Source organism: Aethalodelphis obliquidens, unplaced genomic scaffold (assembly GCF_003676395.1).
Source record: "Aethalodelphis obliquidens isolate GAN/ISIS:26980383/991018 unplaced genomic scaffold, ASM367639v1 scaffold21, whole genome shotgun sequence".
NCBI classification, from domain to species: domain Eukaryota; kingdom Metazoa; phylum Chordata; class Mammalia; order Artiodactyla; family Delphinidae; genus Aethalodelphis; species Aethalodelphis obliquidens.
The window spans coordinates 13,573,735-13,591,145 of NW_020837965.1; the positions used below are offsets into that span (position 1 = coordinate 13,573,735).

At 38.1% G+C, this 17,411-nt stretch overlaps 1 protein-coding gene across 3 annotated transcripts in view; it reads right to left on the reverse strand.

Annotated features, from left to right (window-relative positions):
- The window catches only part of EML5 (EMAP like 5), a 162,665-nt gene that overhangs the window by 16,058 nt on the left and 129,196 nt on the right, over nt 1–17,411 (reverse strand). For 2 of the 3 annotated variants that reach the window (XM_027120256.1, XM_027120257.1), the window contains 2 exons: nt 16,778–16,876; nt 3,797–3,817 (listed from right to left, as the gene is read on the reverse strand). In XM_027120256.1, the coding sequence (XP_026976057.1) occupies nt 3,797–3,817; nt 16,778–16,876 (120 nt within the window). The remainder of the gene's footprint in view (nt 1–3,796; nt 3,818–16,777; nt 16,877–17,411) is intronic. The other variant, XM_027120258.1, reaches the window with a different exon arrangement.

Consider the following 17,411-nt stretch of genomic DNA (forward strand, 5'->3'; position numbering starts at 1 on the left):
ATTGCCTGTCTCCCTCTAAAGCAGAAGTCAGCAAACTTCCACTGTAAAGGGTCAGATAAGAGACAAAACTGAAGGTATTATGCAGGTACTTGTGTAATAAAACAAATTTTCACAAAATTTTTATTGGTGAAATTCATTGAGTGAAATTTTTTATAATATAGATCTACTAATGAGAATGAAATTTTTTGGGGGGGATAATTCACTTAAGTAGGGTTCAAAATCAGAGTTCTTTATTTTTTTAAAAAAAATTACAAATGTTCATCTGATAATGATCTATAATAATTTTCAACTTTGAAAATGTCTCACACAGATAGGTACTGTCAAATATGAATATCATCCAAAAGCATATGATTTTTTTTTTTTTCCTTTTGCGGTACGCAGGCCTCTCACTGTTGTGGCCTCTCCCATTGCGGAGCACAGGCTCCGGACGTGCAGGCTCAGCACCCATGGCTCATGGGCCCAGCCGCTCCGCGGCATGTGGGATATTCTCGGACCGGGGCACGAACCCGTGTCCCCTGCATCGGCAGGCGGACTCTCAACCACTGCGCCACCAGGGAAGCCCCAAAAGCATATGATTTTAATTGAGCATATTAATCACTTGGAAGGCATTCAGAAAATTCTATTAGAGTCTTATCTTGATATTTGCATTTTAGCATGTATTACATTGCAGAATAATAACTTTAAATTGAAGGTTAGGTGGAAGTTCCTCAATTGTACAGTTAAACAGATTTTTTAAATATGGAAATTTTCTCTACGCTTGTATCAAGATCTAAAAAATGCTGCTGGAACTGTAACTTGAGCCCAGAAAATACATTTGCTGCAAATTTGTGTGGGAATGGGAATCTCAGTTCTCATCTTAATTTTTGACAGTATGAGAAGCATATAGTGAAGTTTGGTGTTACTTGTGAGTCAAAGATTAGTTGCCATCAAATGACTTTCCTGCAGTATAAGTTTCACATATATGCACTGTAACTGAAATTTCAGGTTGTAATTGTAATTTCCCTGTTATTTCAGGTTGAATCATTAAGAAACATTATCAAGTATGCAGCAAAAACTAATTTCCAAAGCCACTGAGTTTTCCATAACGGAGACTGAGGGCAGTTCTTCTCACTCAGAAAAATTTCAGTCCTGGCTCTGAGCTACAGAAATTGCCAAAAAAACAAAAAAACCCAAAATGTTACCACTGCTAAACCACTGAACTGCTGTGGGGATAAGGCAAGTCAGGACTTTCACCTTCTATTTCTAACATAAATTAACAGAACTGATGATGGTTAAGTCTATGAGAGCAAACAAAATTAACTGTTGACTCTAAATAACAAAATATTGAAGTTCAATTACACATGACAGATTGAAATATTTTCCACAAACCACCTGCTGACAAAGAACACAATGAATAGCCATAAATGCCTTAAATGATTATAGAGGCAAACTTCAGTCACTTAAAAGTCTGCACCGATTCCTCAAATAAACAACTGGCAACATTTGTCAACCCATCAAGAGCCAAGGGAAACCATTAAAAATCATCTGCCTTTTTCTGGCTTTGTTTTTAGAGACTACTGATGTTGTTCCCAATGTCCTCAGTTCTTTTAGCAATGGTTTTTGCCAAAAAGCTAAGAGTCTTAAGTTTATTTTCTCTGGACACTTGTTCGTTGTAATCAAACATGATTTAATTAACTCACAGTAATAAACAGCTTTTCTTGATTAGCTAACAAATGAGTCATTCAGAACCTTACTTAGGTTGTAGCCACATTTTATTTTATTTTATTTTTTGAAGAAATTCTGTTGTGATGAGATATTGTCTTAAAGTTTCTAATTTTTTCTGATTTTTGCTTTCCTGTGAACTGGGAATACTGTGATAAAGTTTAGTGTGAAAATGTTGACATATATTGTATTCTTTTAGCACAGCTATAGTATCATTGCATAATAAACACAATGTTTTACCCACTAATTTCATAACAACATAATCCACACTTCACTGTGCCTTTTGAGTTTGACATTTGAAGTCTATTTTCCTTTCCTCTCTCTTGTTTTGACATGATAGATATACCCTGCTTAAAAACCAAAAAAATGGCAGCAATGTGGATGGACCTAGAGAGTAGCATATTTAGTGAAGTCAGATAGAGAAAGACAAATACGGTATGACATGACCTATATGTAGAATCTAAAAAACAATACAAACAAATGTATATGTAAAACAGAAACAGACTCACAGACATAGAAAACAAACCAGTGGTTACCTAAGGAGAGAGGAAAGAGGGGAGGGGCAAATTAGGGATATGAGATTAAGAGATGCAAACTGCTTTGTATAAAATAGGTAAGGATATATTGTATAGCACAGGGTAATTATAGCCATTATCTTGTAATAACTTTTAGTGGAGTATAAGCTGTAAAAAAATGAATCACAATGCTGTACACCTGAAACTAATATGTACATCAACTGTACTTCAATAACAAAAAAATGTTGTGGAATAGCAATACACGTAGCACTCCAAACCTGTCAAGTTTTAAAAGAGAATCACTGCAATTTGCAGTGTGCTAAGCAGCAGTGGAAAGCAATGAGAGTGTTGTAAACAGTCTCTGTTGCAACTATTCAACACTGCCATTAAAGCACAAAAGCTGCCATAGACGATATGTAACTGAATGAGCATGGCTGTGTCCAATAAAACTTTATGGATACTGAAATCTGAATTTCATATACTTTTCATGTTTTGTGAAATTTTATTCTTCTCGTGTTATTTTCCAACTACTTAAATTAATAAAAACTATACTCAATCATGGGCTGTACAAAAACACGTGCTGGATCAGATTTGGGCCAAGGGCTGTAGTTTGCTAACCCCTGCTCTTGAGTGTAGACCAAGAGAGTAAGGACCTTGCCTGTTGTGTTGAATAAATTTGTAGTTAAACAGTCAAATCACAAAATCATGCTTTACCCTGGAGGAGGGGAGGGAAATGGATACAAATCACATAAATTGGTATAAATCAAATAAATGTTTTCTTATCAAACTGCTAATTCTTACTATATTATGTAAACTGAAATACAGTTGAAAAAGCCTAGTTATTATAATATCTAAAAACAACAGGCATGCATTGTTCATCTAACAGCTTTTTAACTTCACAAAGCCACGGTCAAAATCAATAATAGGGCTTCCCTGGTGGCACAGGGGTTGAGAGTCCGCCTGCCGATGCAGGGGACACGGGTTCGTGCCCCGGTCTGGGAGGATCCCGCATGCCACGGAGCGGCTGGGCCCGTGAGCCATGGCCACTGAGCCTGTACGTCCGGAGTCTGTGCTCCACAACGGGAGAGGCCACAACAGTGAGAGGCCCGCATACCGCAAAAAAAAAAAGAAAAAAAATCAATAATAAAAAGTTATTTTCAAATCTTTAAATGCTCTGTTGATCTAGTATGTGCAATAATTAAGATGGTTACATAAAAATAATAAATTTTTAAAAATTTTATTTCTAGGCAATACAATTTATTGATTCATATTTAAGATCAAGTTTTAGCCCCACCTTTATTCTTACCAGCTATGTGATATTGGCAAGTTAATATCTACTATGAAGAATTCTTGTGATGACTTACAACAATGCTGGGCACACTAAGAAGGTCAAAATATATTACCTTTTTTAAAAAAAAAACTTATTATTGCAGATAGGGCTCAGCATCATGACATTAAAATGCTGTATTCTTAATTTAAAAGAAACCCAAAATAGGTTCAAGTATCTTATTACTCTATAAAAATTTGGGCTATCATTACTTAACAATACGACTGAAATAGAAAATGATTAATTTCCTTACCTGACATGTCTGCTGAATCACCTATAATGGAAATATAGCAGAATAATAATTATCCATAAATACTATAAGCAAAATTTGTAAAAACTCACTTATCATAAAATGATGATTTTAAGTAATTTAAATAATTGTTATATAAAAATTAATTTTATTATGCAAAATTGAGTACACTGTAAGTAAAGCCACTAATTTCAATTATATATGCATATTAACATTCTATGCATATGACCTTTCAATCTTTGGATCAATATTTTCTTTATATATAGTGAGTCACATGAAATTTTAAATATAGCAACTTAAAATAATATTGATATGGTTTAAAATTGATATGACTTTATTTTGGTTTAAAAAAGGCCCTGTTAAAAAAAAAAAAAAAAAAAAAAAAAAAAAAGGCCCTGTTAACAGATCCTTTGGGCTTTAATGGATCTCTACATGCAGGGAAGAATTAGATCTAAACCTTCTGAGAGAAATGATGGCAAAAGTTAGCATGTAGCTCAAGAAAAAAAAAAAAAGCTCTTAATTCAGGCCACAAATTAACCCCTTTCTTTTTTTTTTTAATTAAACATTTTCTGTATGAGTAAAAGATTACCAAAAAAGAAAACACGAAACTCATTATATTTGCAGTGGAAATATTTATTAACCACAATTTTAGAAGCAATAGTCTATTGCAAGAAAGAAAGCAGAAAAATTTAGCAATCTTTTCAAAATAGATGATTGTTCTGTGCTTTGGTAGAGCTTTATATCCCTATGAAATAATTATTTCAATGACATATGTAGACCTATCGTATCCTGACCTGGAATACGAGAGAAAAGGTAATGAAGTACTTGACTCTGCTGAACAGACCAGTCAGGATATAGCACTTTTAGTTTTGAACATGCTCTGATAACAACCAAATGATGAGAGGACTTGAAACTATGTCACATGAAGAATGGTTTAAAGACTGAGGGTGTTTGGTTTTGGCGATCAGGCTTATCCCAGAATATCTGCAGGGCCTGGGACAATTAAGAGTACAGATAAAGATCTAAACATCACAGGTCTAAATATTCTGGGTGCCCCAAAATGAGGACCAGTGAATTGCAATGAAAGAGAAATAAATTTTGGTTCTATATGAAGAAGCACTTTATAACAGAGCTTCCTGGGCTTCCCTCGTGGTGCAGTGGTTAAGAATCTGCCTGCCAATGCAGGGGACACGGGTTCGAACCGTGGTCTGGGAATATCCCACATGCCATGGAAAAACTAAGCCCATGTGCCACAACTACTGAGCCTGCACTCTAGAGCCCACAAGCCACAACTACTGAGTCCATGTGCCACAACTACTGAAGCACACGTGCTTAGAACCCACACACTGCAACGAAGAGCAGCCCCTGCTCGCCACTCGAGAAAATGGCGCAACTTGAGAAAGCCTGCGTGCAGCAACAAAGACCCAACACAGCCAAAAATAAATAAATAAAATAAATAAGTTTATTAAAAAAAACAAACAAACAGAGCTTCCTAAGGAGAGGTTAGGTTACTCTGTTAGGCATCAAGTGATAATGGGGTTCAAGCACGTGTAGGAGGATCCTTAATCAAATATGTAAAAAAGGAAATTCAAACATCTAATGATGGACAGCTAATGATGGATAAAATGATACATTTGGCTCTGACATTCCAAGAAAAAAGAAAAGTTTGAATGTAACTGGCTAAAATACCACAAAAGCAAATATTTCACTTCCTCTATGATTTACATGACTTCTTAACAAAGAGAACCATATGCATTTTAGAAAGTGTTTTCGTGCTTTGTGGGTTTTAAACAAGCCTGGCATGCAAAGTACCTACTGATTCAATTTTCTGTAGGTTCAGAAGAGAAAAAGTCTCTTACTCTTTGATCTTCTCTTGAGTCTGTCTTACACTTAATTAGGCATCAGTAAAGAATTTTATGTCTTGTGGAATGGTACAAGTAGGGCAAGGCACAGAACTACATACATGATCTAAAATCCATCTCTGTACTGGCTGAACTTTGACTTGGAAGGAGAAAGAGGGGGAGATAATTAGCCATTCCACATTCTCCATAGTGTTGCCTTTCAACAAAAGAGAAAGAATACAAATATCAAATCATGCATTTGAAACTAACATAATATTTTATGTCAATTATATCTCAATTTTAAAAAAGGAAAGAAGTAGAGGTCAAATTTTATGAAAGATTAATTTGTGACATTTCTCAATCAAAAGAGAAAACTATAGCCCTAATATGGTAAACAAAGTTGCTTTTTTTTTTCTTTTTTTTTTTTTTGCGGTACGCAGGCCTCTCACTGTTGTGGCCGCTCCCGTTGCGGAGCACAGGCTCTGGACTCGCAGGCTCAGCGGCCATGGCTCAAGGGCCCAGCCGCTCTGCGGCATGTGGGATCTTCCCGGACCGGGGCACGAACCCGCGTCCCCTGCATCGGCAGGCGGACTCCCAACCACTGCGCCACCAGGGAAGCCCCCAAAGTTGCTTTTTTAAAGGGAGAAAAGGGGAAAGAAAAGGAGAAGGAGCAAAGCTGGGAAATGGAAGAACCATACCTTCTAGGATTCCATTCATCCACTAACATAGAGATTTTGTCTTTTTTTGTAAGCTGCTTATACCCTGAGCACCAAGAACAATACCTTGCACGTGGCAGATACTCAGTAAATTTGTTGAATAAATGAACTTAATAAAAATTAACTGATCAATAACTATATGCCAAGAGGCACTAAACATGATGCTTTCATGACCAAAATGGTAACTTGGTCTCTTATTCCTCATGCAAAGTGAAAAGAAGACTTCAATTTCAAAAACTTAGTGTGAAAATGGGCTAGATCTACGTATTTATATTCAAAGATTAGAAAGGCTGGGCCTCCCTGGTGGCGCAGTGGTTGGGAGTCCGCCTGCCGATGCAGGGGACGCGGGTTCACGCCCTGGTCCGGGAGGATCCCACATGCCGCGGAGCGGCTGGGCCCGTGAGCCATGGCTGCTGGGCCTGCGCGTCCGGAGCCTGTGCTCCGCAACGGGAGAGGCCCGCGTACCGCAAAAAAAAAAAAAAAAAAAAAAAAAAAAATAGATTAGAAAGGCTGGATCAAGAGGCAGAATAGAAGGATGTGGAGCTCACCTTCTCCTACAAATACATCAGAACTACATCTACATGTGGAACCCTTCTCACAGAATACCTGCTGAACACCAGCAGATCTCATAAAACCAAAGTTGCAAGAAAGATCACCACGTAACCAGGTAGGATGAAAGAAAAAAAAAAAAAAGAAGAATCAGGACAGGACGTGTGCCCTGGCAGAGAGCTATGAAAAAGGAAAGATTCCCTCACCCTGGGAAGTCTCTTCACTGGTGGTGAGATCAGCTGGGACAGAAAGGGAGCTTCAGAGGCTCACAGAAGAGTAGAGCAGCCGGTTTACAGCAGGCAGAACAGATAGAGACCAATACAGAGGGTCCTGGCCACCTCCCTGCCCTCCCCAGCCTGAGATGTGCATCTGCTAGTGTGTGCGGGGGTGCTGGGCACTGAAACTTGGGTTTCAGAGGACAGATCTGGGGAGAGGACTGGCGTTGGTTGTGTGGAGACAGCCTGAAGGGGCTGAAGTGTGGTCCAAGCCACAATCAGGGGTGTGCGCAGGAAGGAGCTTGGGTCTGCCACTGAAGTCCCATTGTTAATGCTCGAGGGGAGGGGCAGGGCCCCTGCCGTAGCAGCCTCCCATTCTTGGAGTGCTCGTGGTGGTGCAGCTCTGCCTCTTTGAGCTCTGGGAGAGTGTAAGTACCAGAGGATTGTCCATACTTGGAGGCAGGGCTGAAATCCAAACCGATCCCCAGGGGCCGTGTGACTTTGGAAGCAAGGCTGAAATCTGAGTGTCCCAGAGGTTGTGGGATCTGTGAATTTAGGCACTTTGTAAACTCAGTGCCCGTGGGACATCCGAGCAGATTACTGGTGATCTTGTGGATGGGGCGGGTCCAGCGATAGTGGCTGTGGGCTTTTCCACAGTCTGGGCTGACTCAGTAGCTCTACAATGGGTCCAGGTGCAAGACTTTGGCAGTCCCGGTACCTGATCTCAGCAGTTCTGCACCAAGGGATCTGTGCTAGTGGCTTTGTGAGCACAGCACCTGAGGGACACCCAGGACAACTGCCTGAATTCCCACAGTTGAGGTGGGGCCGAGGGCAGTGCCAAAACAGTGTACTTTGTGAGTCCACACAACGGGTGACAGGCAACATCACAGAGCGCACTTCCTGGTGGACAGCTCCTACAAAGCAATACTCAGTGGCTCCTCTCCCTGCTCCAGCCCTGCCTACCTCACACCGCAGTTCAGAAACGGATCTGGGGGTGTCTACTCCAACAAGTGGGGAGCAGACTTTGCCCCCAACAGGGCTGTGACAAGCACAGACCAAAGAGGAGGGCCCATTCAACATCCAGTGCAGGCTCTGGTCACCACAACAACAATTACACCCCCTATCAAGGGGATAATGGTCAACACCCACTGAGGAAAGATGTGGCAGGTATCCATACTAAAAACAGCCCTCGCACTAAAAATATTAGACTCATGGAGCATACACAGGGACAATTCCACATAAAAAGAGCCCTTCAGGACCACAGTAGATAACTGTTTCTCTTAAATTCATAAAGCCAGAGAAATATGAGTAAAATGAAGAAGCAGAGGAACCACTCCTGATTTAAAGATCAAGAGAATTCCCCTGAAAGAACAAAGAATGAAGCAGACCTCTCCAGTTTACTAGACCCTGAGTTCAAGAAGGAAATAATGAAAATACTGAAGGAATGAAGAAGGGCTATTGATAGAAATGCAGATTTCTATCTATGCAGATTTATAAAATATATAGTATTTTATAAAATACTATACTATAAAAAGTAATTAGAAACTATAAAGAGGAAGCCGATTAAAATTAGAAAACTCATTTGCCAAGACAAAAGCTGAGCTAAAGGCAATAAATAGCAAACTGGATAATGCAGAAGAATAAATAAGTGATCTGGAAGACAGAATAATGGAAATCATCCAATCAGATCAGCAGACAGAAAGACAAATGAAAAAAACAATGAAAGCAATATACAAGACCTATGGGATAATATAAAGCATCCCAATCTATGCATAAGAGGGATCCCAAGAAGGAGAAGAAAAAGGGATTGAAAATATATTTGAAGAAATTATGGCTGAAAATTTTAGAAGGAAACATATATCCAGGTACAGAAAGCACAGAGGGTCCCAAACAAGATGAACCCAAACAGACCTATACCAAGACATATTATGACTAAAATGGCAAAAGTTTAAGACATAGGGAGGATTCTAAAGGCAGCAAGAGAAAATAAAGAGTAAAGGACAAGGGGACACCCATAAGGCTCTCAGCTGATTTCTCCACAGAAACACTGCAGGCCAGAAGGGAGTGGCAAGATGTATTCAAAGTCCTGAAAGGGAAAAACCTGCAAAACAGGATACTCTACCCAGAAATATTATCACTTAGAATAGAAAGAGAGATAAAGAATTTCTCAGACAAGCAAAAACTAAAAGAATACAACAATACTAAACGAATCCTAAAAGAAATATTGAAAGGTCTTCTCTAAATAGAAAAGAAGCAAGAATCTACAGGAAAGAGAAAATCACAATTGGAAAGTAAATCAAATAATCCAATAGACAGATTTTTAAAAAATCAAAAAAAAATTTGTGAAAGCAATAACTACAATGAACATCAAAAGGATAAACACAAAGATGTAAAAGATGACATCAAAATCATATAATGTGGGGGAGGAGAGTAAGAAATGTAGATTTTTTGTAGATTGTTTGTTTGTCTCAAAGTCTCTTTATTCCTTTGCTCATTCTTTATTACGAAATGCTTGAGACATGTCAAGTGGTTTTTTTTTTTTTTCTTTGTGGTCACACTGCACAGCTTTCAGGATCTTAGTTCCCTGACCACAGATCGAACCCAGGCCCCTGGCAGTGAAAGCACTGAGTCCTAATCACTGGGCCACAAGGGAACTCCCAATTTTTTTTTTTAGAATGTGTTTGAGTCTACTACCTAGTCTACCTAGGTTTGAGTCTACCTACCTAGTCTACTACCTACTGGTAGTAGGACTACCAGTCTAAAGCAAAAAGATATAGTAATGAGTTATCATACTTGAGAAACAGTGAAAAACAGAGTAACCACAAATCAAAAACATACAACAGATTCACAAAAACCAAAAAGAAGAGAACATAAGCATAATACAAAAGAAAATCATCAAACCACAAAAGAAAACGAAAGAAAAAGGAACAAAGAAGAAACACAAAAACAACTGCAAAACAAGGTTTAAAATGGTAATAAATACATATCTATCAATAATTACCTTAAATGTAATGAACTAAATGCTCCAAACAAAAGACACAGAGTGGGGAGGGGATAAATTAGCAGTTTGGGATTAACATATATACACTACTATATATGAAATAGCCAACAAGGACCTATTGTATAGCACAGGGAACTATACTCAGTATTTTATAATAACCTATAAGGGAAAAGAATCTGAAAAAAATAGATATATGTGTATGTATAACTGAATCACCCTGCTGTACACCTGAAACTAACAAAACATTGTAAATCAATTATATTAATAGTTCAATAAAAAAAAAAGAAAATCATATGTACTCTCAAGTACAGCTGTAAATTAGTAATTATGCTCCTAAGCCTGAAAAATCTCAACCAAAGCCTTAAAACAGTGTGAAAAACATAAGAAAAGTCTCCATGATACTAAGAAAAAAAAAAAAAGGACACAGAATGGCAGAATGCATACAAAAAACAAGAGCCTACAATATGCTGCCTACAAGAGACGTGAAAGTGGTTTCAGGCGAAGAATACAATAAGTCCCCTATATACGAACAAGTTCTGTTCTGACAGCGTGTTCGTAAGACCAACAAAGTTAGCCTCAGTATCCAACTAACACAATTGGCTATATAGTACTGTACTGTAATAGGTTTATAATACTTTTCACACAAATAATACATAAAAAACAAACAAACAGAAAAAATAAAGAAGACTTTTTTAATCTTACAGTACAGTACCTTGAAAAGTACAGTAGTACAACAGCTGGCATACAGGGGCTGGCATTGAGTAAACAGGCAAGAAGAGTTATTGACTGGAGGAGAGAGAGGAGTTAGGAAGGAGGGAGTAGAGCTGAAGGATCATCAGCAATAGGAGATGGAGGGCAAGCTGCAATTTCACTCACATCTGACGCTGATGGAAGGCATGTTCGCATCTTTGAAAGTTCACAACGTGAAGGTTCGTATATAGGGGACTTACTGTACACATAGTGAAAGTGAGGGGATGGAAAAAGATATATCATGCAAACAGAAATGACAAGAAAGTGAGGAGAGCAATATTCACGTCAGACAAAATAGACTTTAAAACAAAGGCCATAAAAAAAGATAAAGAAGGCCACTATATAATGATAAAAGAATCAATACAAGAGGAGGATATTACACTCGTTAACATACATGCACCCAATATAGGAGCACATAAATACGTAAAACAAATACTAACAGACATAAAGGGAGAAACTGACAGGAGTACAATAATAGTAGGAGACCGCACTCACATCAATGGACAGATCTTCCAGACAGAAAATCAATAAGGCAATGGAGATCCTAAATGGCACAATAGACCAACTGGATTTAATTGATATTTTTAGGACATTACATCCAAACAGAATACACATTCTTTTCAAGTGCACATGGAACATTCTCTAGGATTGACCACATACTAGGACACAAAACAAGCCTCAACAAATCTAAGAGGACAGAAATTACTTCAAGCATCTTTTCTGACCACACCAGCATGAAACTAGAAATCTACCACAGAAAGAGAAGCGAGAAAAAATGATTACATGGAGACTAAACAACATGCTACTAAAAAACCAATGGATCAATGATGAAATGAAAGAGGAAATTTAAAAATACCTTGAGACAAATGACAATGAAAACACAATCATACACAATCTATGGGATGCAGCAGAAGCAGTTCTTAGAGGGAAGTTCATAGCGATACCGGCCTTTGCTCAAAAAACAAGAAAAATCTCAAATAAACAACCTAACCTACCACCTAAAAGAATTAGAAAAAGAACAAACAAAACCTAAAGCCAGCGTAAGGAAGGAAATAATAAAGGTCATGGAGGAAATAAATACAATAGAGATTTTAAAAAACAATTGAAAAAAATCAATAAAACCAAGAGCTGCTTCTTTGAAAGGGTAAGCAAAATCGACAAGCCTCTGGCCAGGCTCACCAAGAAGAAAAGAGAGAGGACCCAAATAAACAAAATAAGAAATGAAAGAGGAAAAATAACAGCCAATACTGCAGAAATACAAAGAACCGTAAGAGAATACTATGAACAATTATATGCCAACAAACTGGAAAACCTAGAAGAACAAGTTTCTGCAAACCGAAGTCCAGGACCAGATGCCTTTACTGAGGACTTTTACCAAACATGCAAAGAACTTATACTGATCCTTCTCAATCCCTTCCAAAAGACTGAAGAGGAGAGAACACTCCCAAAGCCATTCTATGAAGCTATCATTGCCCTAATACCAAAACAAGACACAGACAATACCAAAGAGACTTGCCTGGTGGTGCAGTGGTTAAGAATCCACCTGCCAATGCAGGGGACACAGGATCGATCACTGGTCCAAGAAGATTCCCACATGACGTGAAGCAACTAAGCCCGTGTGCCACAACTACTGAGCCTGTGCTCTAGAGCCTGCAAGCCACAACTACTGAAGCCCACATGCCCTAGAATACACGTGACACAACTACTGAGCCCACGTGCCACAACTACTGAAGCCAGCGTGACCTAAGGCCTGTGTACTGCAACTACTGAGCCTGTGTTTTGCAACTACTACAAGAGAAGCCACTGCAATGAGAAGCCCGCACACCACTACAAAGAGTAGTCCTCGCTCACTGCAACTACAGAAAGCCCGCGTGCAGCAACCAAGACCCAATGCAGCCAAAAAATAAATTAAAAAAAAGAGACAATACCAAAAAAGAAAACTACAGGCCAATATCTTTGATGAATATAGATACAAAAATTCTCAACAAAATATAAGTAAACTGAATCCAACAACACATAAAAAAGATCATAGGCCTTGATCAAGTGGATTCATCCCAGGGTCACAAGGATGGTTCAACATACACAAATCAATCAACATGATACACCATAACAAGACAAGACAAGACAAGACAAGGAAAGGAAAGGAAAGGAAAGGAAAGGAAAGGAAAGGAAAGGAAAGGAAAGGAAAGGAAAGGAAAGAAAAAAAAACAGAAGGGAAGGGAAGGGAAGGAAAAGAACAGAACAGAACTACATGTTCACCTCAATAGATGCAGAAAAAGCATTTGATAAAATGCTTTTGGATGCTTCAACATCCATTCATGATAAAAACTCTCACCAAAGTGGGTATAGAGGGAACATATCTCAACGTAATAAAAGCTATTTATGACAAACCCACAGCCAACATAATACTCAATGGTGAAAAGCTGAAAGCCTTCCTGCTAAAATCTGGAAGAAGACAAGGATGCCTACTCTCACCACTTCTATTCAACACAGTATTGGAAGTCTTAGCCACAGCAATCAGACAAGAAAAAGAAATAAAAGGTATCCAAATTGGAAGAGAAGAGGTAGAACTGTCATATGCAGATGACATGATATATATAGAAAACCCTAAAGACTCTACACAAAACTACTAGAACTGATAAATGAATTCAGCAAGGTAGCAGGATACAAGATTAACATACAGAAATCTGTTGCATTTCTTACATTAACAACAAAATATCAGAAAGGGAAAGTAAAAACACATTAAAAAAATAAATGTATTTATTTATTTATAGCTGCATTGGGTCTTCATCGCTGCGCATGGGCTTTCTCTAGTTGCAGCAAGCGGGGGCTACTCTTCTTTGTGGTGCGTGGGCTTCTCACTGTGGTGGCTTCTCTTGTTGCAGAGCAGGCTCTAGGCATGCGGGCTCAGTAGTTGTGGCTCACAGGCTCTAGAGCACAGCCTCAGTAGTTGTACGCATGGGCTTAGTAGCTCTGCGGCGTGTGGGGTCTTCCTGGACCAGGGCTTGAACCCATGTCCCCTGCATTGGCAGGTGGATTCTTAACCACTGCGCCACCAGGGAAGCTCACACATTCTCTTTTAAAATCGCATAAAAAAAAATTACTTAGGAATAAACCTGACCAAGGAGGTGAAAGACTTAATATGCTGAGAACTAAAACACACTAATAAAGGAAATTGAAGATGATTTAAAGAATTGAAAGATATACCATGCCTTTGGATTGGAAGAATTAGTATCATTAAAATGGCCATACTACCCAAAGCAATCTACAGATTTAATGTGATCACTATGAAATTACCCATAACATTTTTCACAGAACTAGAACAAATAATCCTAACATTTATGTGTGACCATAAAAGACCTAGAATTGCCAAAGCAATCCTGAGGAAAAAGAACAAAGCAGGAGGCATAACCCTCCCAGACTTCAGACAATGCTACAAAGCTACAGTAATCAAAACAGCACAGTACTGGCACAAAAAACAGACATATGGATCAATGGAACAGAACGGGGAGTGTAGAAATAAACCCACACACCTACAGTCAATTAATCTTAGACAAGGAGACAAGAATATACAATGGAGAAAAGACAGTTTCTTCAGCAAGTGGTGTTGGGAAAGCTGGGCAGCTGCATGTAAATCAATGAAGTTAGAGCACATCCTCATATTATACACAAAAATAAACTCAAAATAGCTTAAAAACTTAAATATAAGACATGACACTGTAAAACTCTTAGAAGAAACCACAGGCAAAACATTCTGACATAAATTGTACCAATGTTTTCTTAGGTCAGTTTCCCAAGGCAATAGAAATAAAAGCAAAAATAAACAAATGGGACATATGCAAACTTATAAGCTTTTGCATAGCAAAGGAAACCATAAATAAAATGAAAAGACAACCTATGGACTGTGTGAAAATATTTGCAAATGATTCGACCAACAGGGCTTAACTTCCAAAATATACAAACAGCTCATACAACTGAATAACAAAAAAATGAACAACCCAATCAAAACTTGGGCAGAAGACCTAAACAGACATTTCTCCAAAGAAGACATACAGATGGCCAACAGGCACAGGAAAAGATGTTCAAATCACTAATTATCAGAGAAATGCAAATCAAGACTACAATGAGGTATCACCTGATACTGGTCAGAATGGCTATCATCAAAAAGTCTACCAATAATAAATGCTGGAGAGGATGTGGAGAAAAGGGAACCCTTCTACACTACTGGTGGGAATGTAAAATTGGTGCAGCCACTATGGAAAACAGTATGGAGGTTCCTCAAGAAACTAAAAATAGAGTTGCCATATGATGCAGCAATCCCACTCCTGGGCATATATCCAGAGAAAACTCTAATTCGGAAAGATACATGCACCCCAATGTTCACAGTAGCACTATTTACAATAGCCAAGACATGGAAGCAACTTAAATGTCCATCAACAGATGAATGAATAAAGAAGATGTGGTATATATACACAATGGAATACTCCTCAGCCATAAAAAAGAATGAAATAATGCCATTTGCAGTAATATGGATGGATCTATAGATTATCACACTAAGTGAAGTAAGTCAGAAAGAGAAAGACAAATACCATATGATATCACATGTGGAATCTAAAATATGACACAAATGAACTTATTTATGAAACAGAAACAGACTCACAGACATGGAGAACAAACTGATGGCTACCAAAGGAGAAAGGGGGTGGGGGAGGGATAAATTAGGAGTTTGGGATTAGCAGATACAAACTACTATATATAAAACAGATAAAAAACAAGGTCCTACTGTATACCACAGGGAACTATATTCAATATCCTGTGATAAAGCATAATGGAAAAGAACGTGAAAATAATACATACATTTATATATAACTGAATCACTTTGCTGTATACCAGAATCTAACACAACATTGTAAATCAACTATATGTCGATAAATAAATAAATAATATATTCAAAGATTAGAATATTTTGTATATAACAGGTGAAGTATTGGTCTACTTTCTTTTTAAAAGTAGAAAATTTTACAGAAAGGAAGATTACAAAGGTCTTTGTGGCATAACTGTAGAACTAATTGATCCAGAGAACAAATTTCTAACTGATCAGTTTAGTAATTTATGAAAAGCGGAGATATTAGAAGCATAAGTTATCTTATTCAAGAAGAAAAAGACATCTGGAAAGCTGGCTTAGCAATTGAGGCCCACTGAGATCCAAGAAACCCAATGATTTTGATAATTTTTACAAATTATACCAGGGTTGTGACGATGTGACTGACCGCGTCTATTATGTAGTAGTCATAGTGATCAGTGACTGGTAGATATGTCCTAAAGAGACCTACTATCCTCTCAACATTTTGCTTGTGGAGTTACAGCCTTCGTTTAAGTTTTCTATAGAGTTGAAAGAAAACAGCAAGATAGGGGATTTCAAAAATAGTTGGCAAATTAGATCACTGCCAAAGAAAAGGGCAGAAGGGCTCTACTAACATGGAACAGACTCGGCTTCTCTCTTCTTTCTAGATTATGCCCTGCTGAGGCAGATGTGCTCCCCCTCTCAGTCCAGTTACTTCTCGGCTCCTCTTATTTACCATTCTCTCCTCAAGTTCTTCTTTTCTGCTTTATATGCTATTGAATAAAAACTTTTTGCTCATCAGAAATTTCTGCTACAGGACTAAATCCAACTATTTCAACTACCACAGAATAGCTTCTTCTTAATTCTGAACCATCTGAGCCAACTCAGATAACCCAAGTGAGAGAAAGGTGCCTGGAAGCAAATAATATGGTAAAACTGAGCATCTGCTTTATGTATAAATGCATTTTGAACAATACACAAATATGTTTTAGTTTTTTCCTAAGATATTAAATTAATTTGAACAAAACAATTACTTAAAATTGTTTCTTTTTAAAATATAGAAACATACCTACTTGGCCAGTTGCCACTATGTTGATAAATTTGGGGTGCTGATTTACAGTGAGGCACAGAATATCATCATTATGTTCCTGATAAAAACTCTGAGTCCCTAGAAAACAAAGAATTTGAGAATTAAATCTGAAAACTTTAAGGTGAAATAGTCAAATGCACTTACACAGAGTAATAAACTGCTGTGTCCAACTCACTTGCTTATTTAACACACATACATGTATGTATTTTTTGTGGCCGTGCCGTGCGGCTTGCAGGATCTTAGCTCCCCGACCAGGGATCGAACCTGTGCCCCCTGCAGTGGAAGCGCCAAGTCTTAACCACTGGACTGCCAGGGAAGTCCCAACACATATTTTTTGAGCACAACATATACACTTCATCCTAAGGATGGAAACATGACCAAGAAATCCTTAAAGTAACGAACCCTGAAATGCATAAAACCACGTAATACGAGGTTGAAGACATCAAGTGGCACAAGAGAGTTAAAGATCAAAATGCTATGGAAATTTGTAGCAGATTCTTCTTCTTACGAGCAGATGGCACTTCTGGACTGACACGACAGATTCTGTAAATGTGAATGTGAGTGGGGAAGGGCCTTCCAGGGAGAGGGATACTTGAAGCAAAGGTACAAAGGC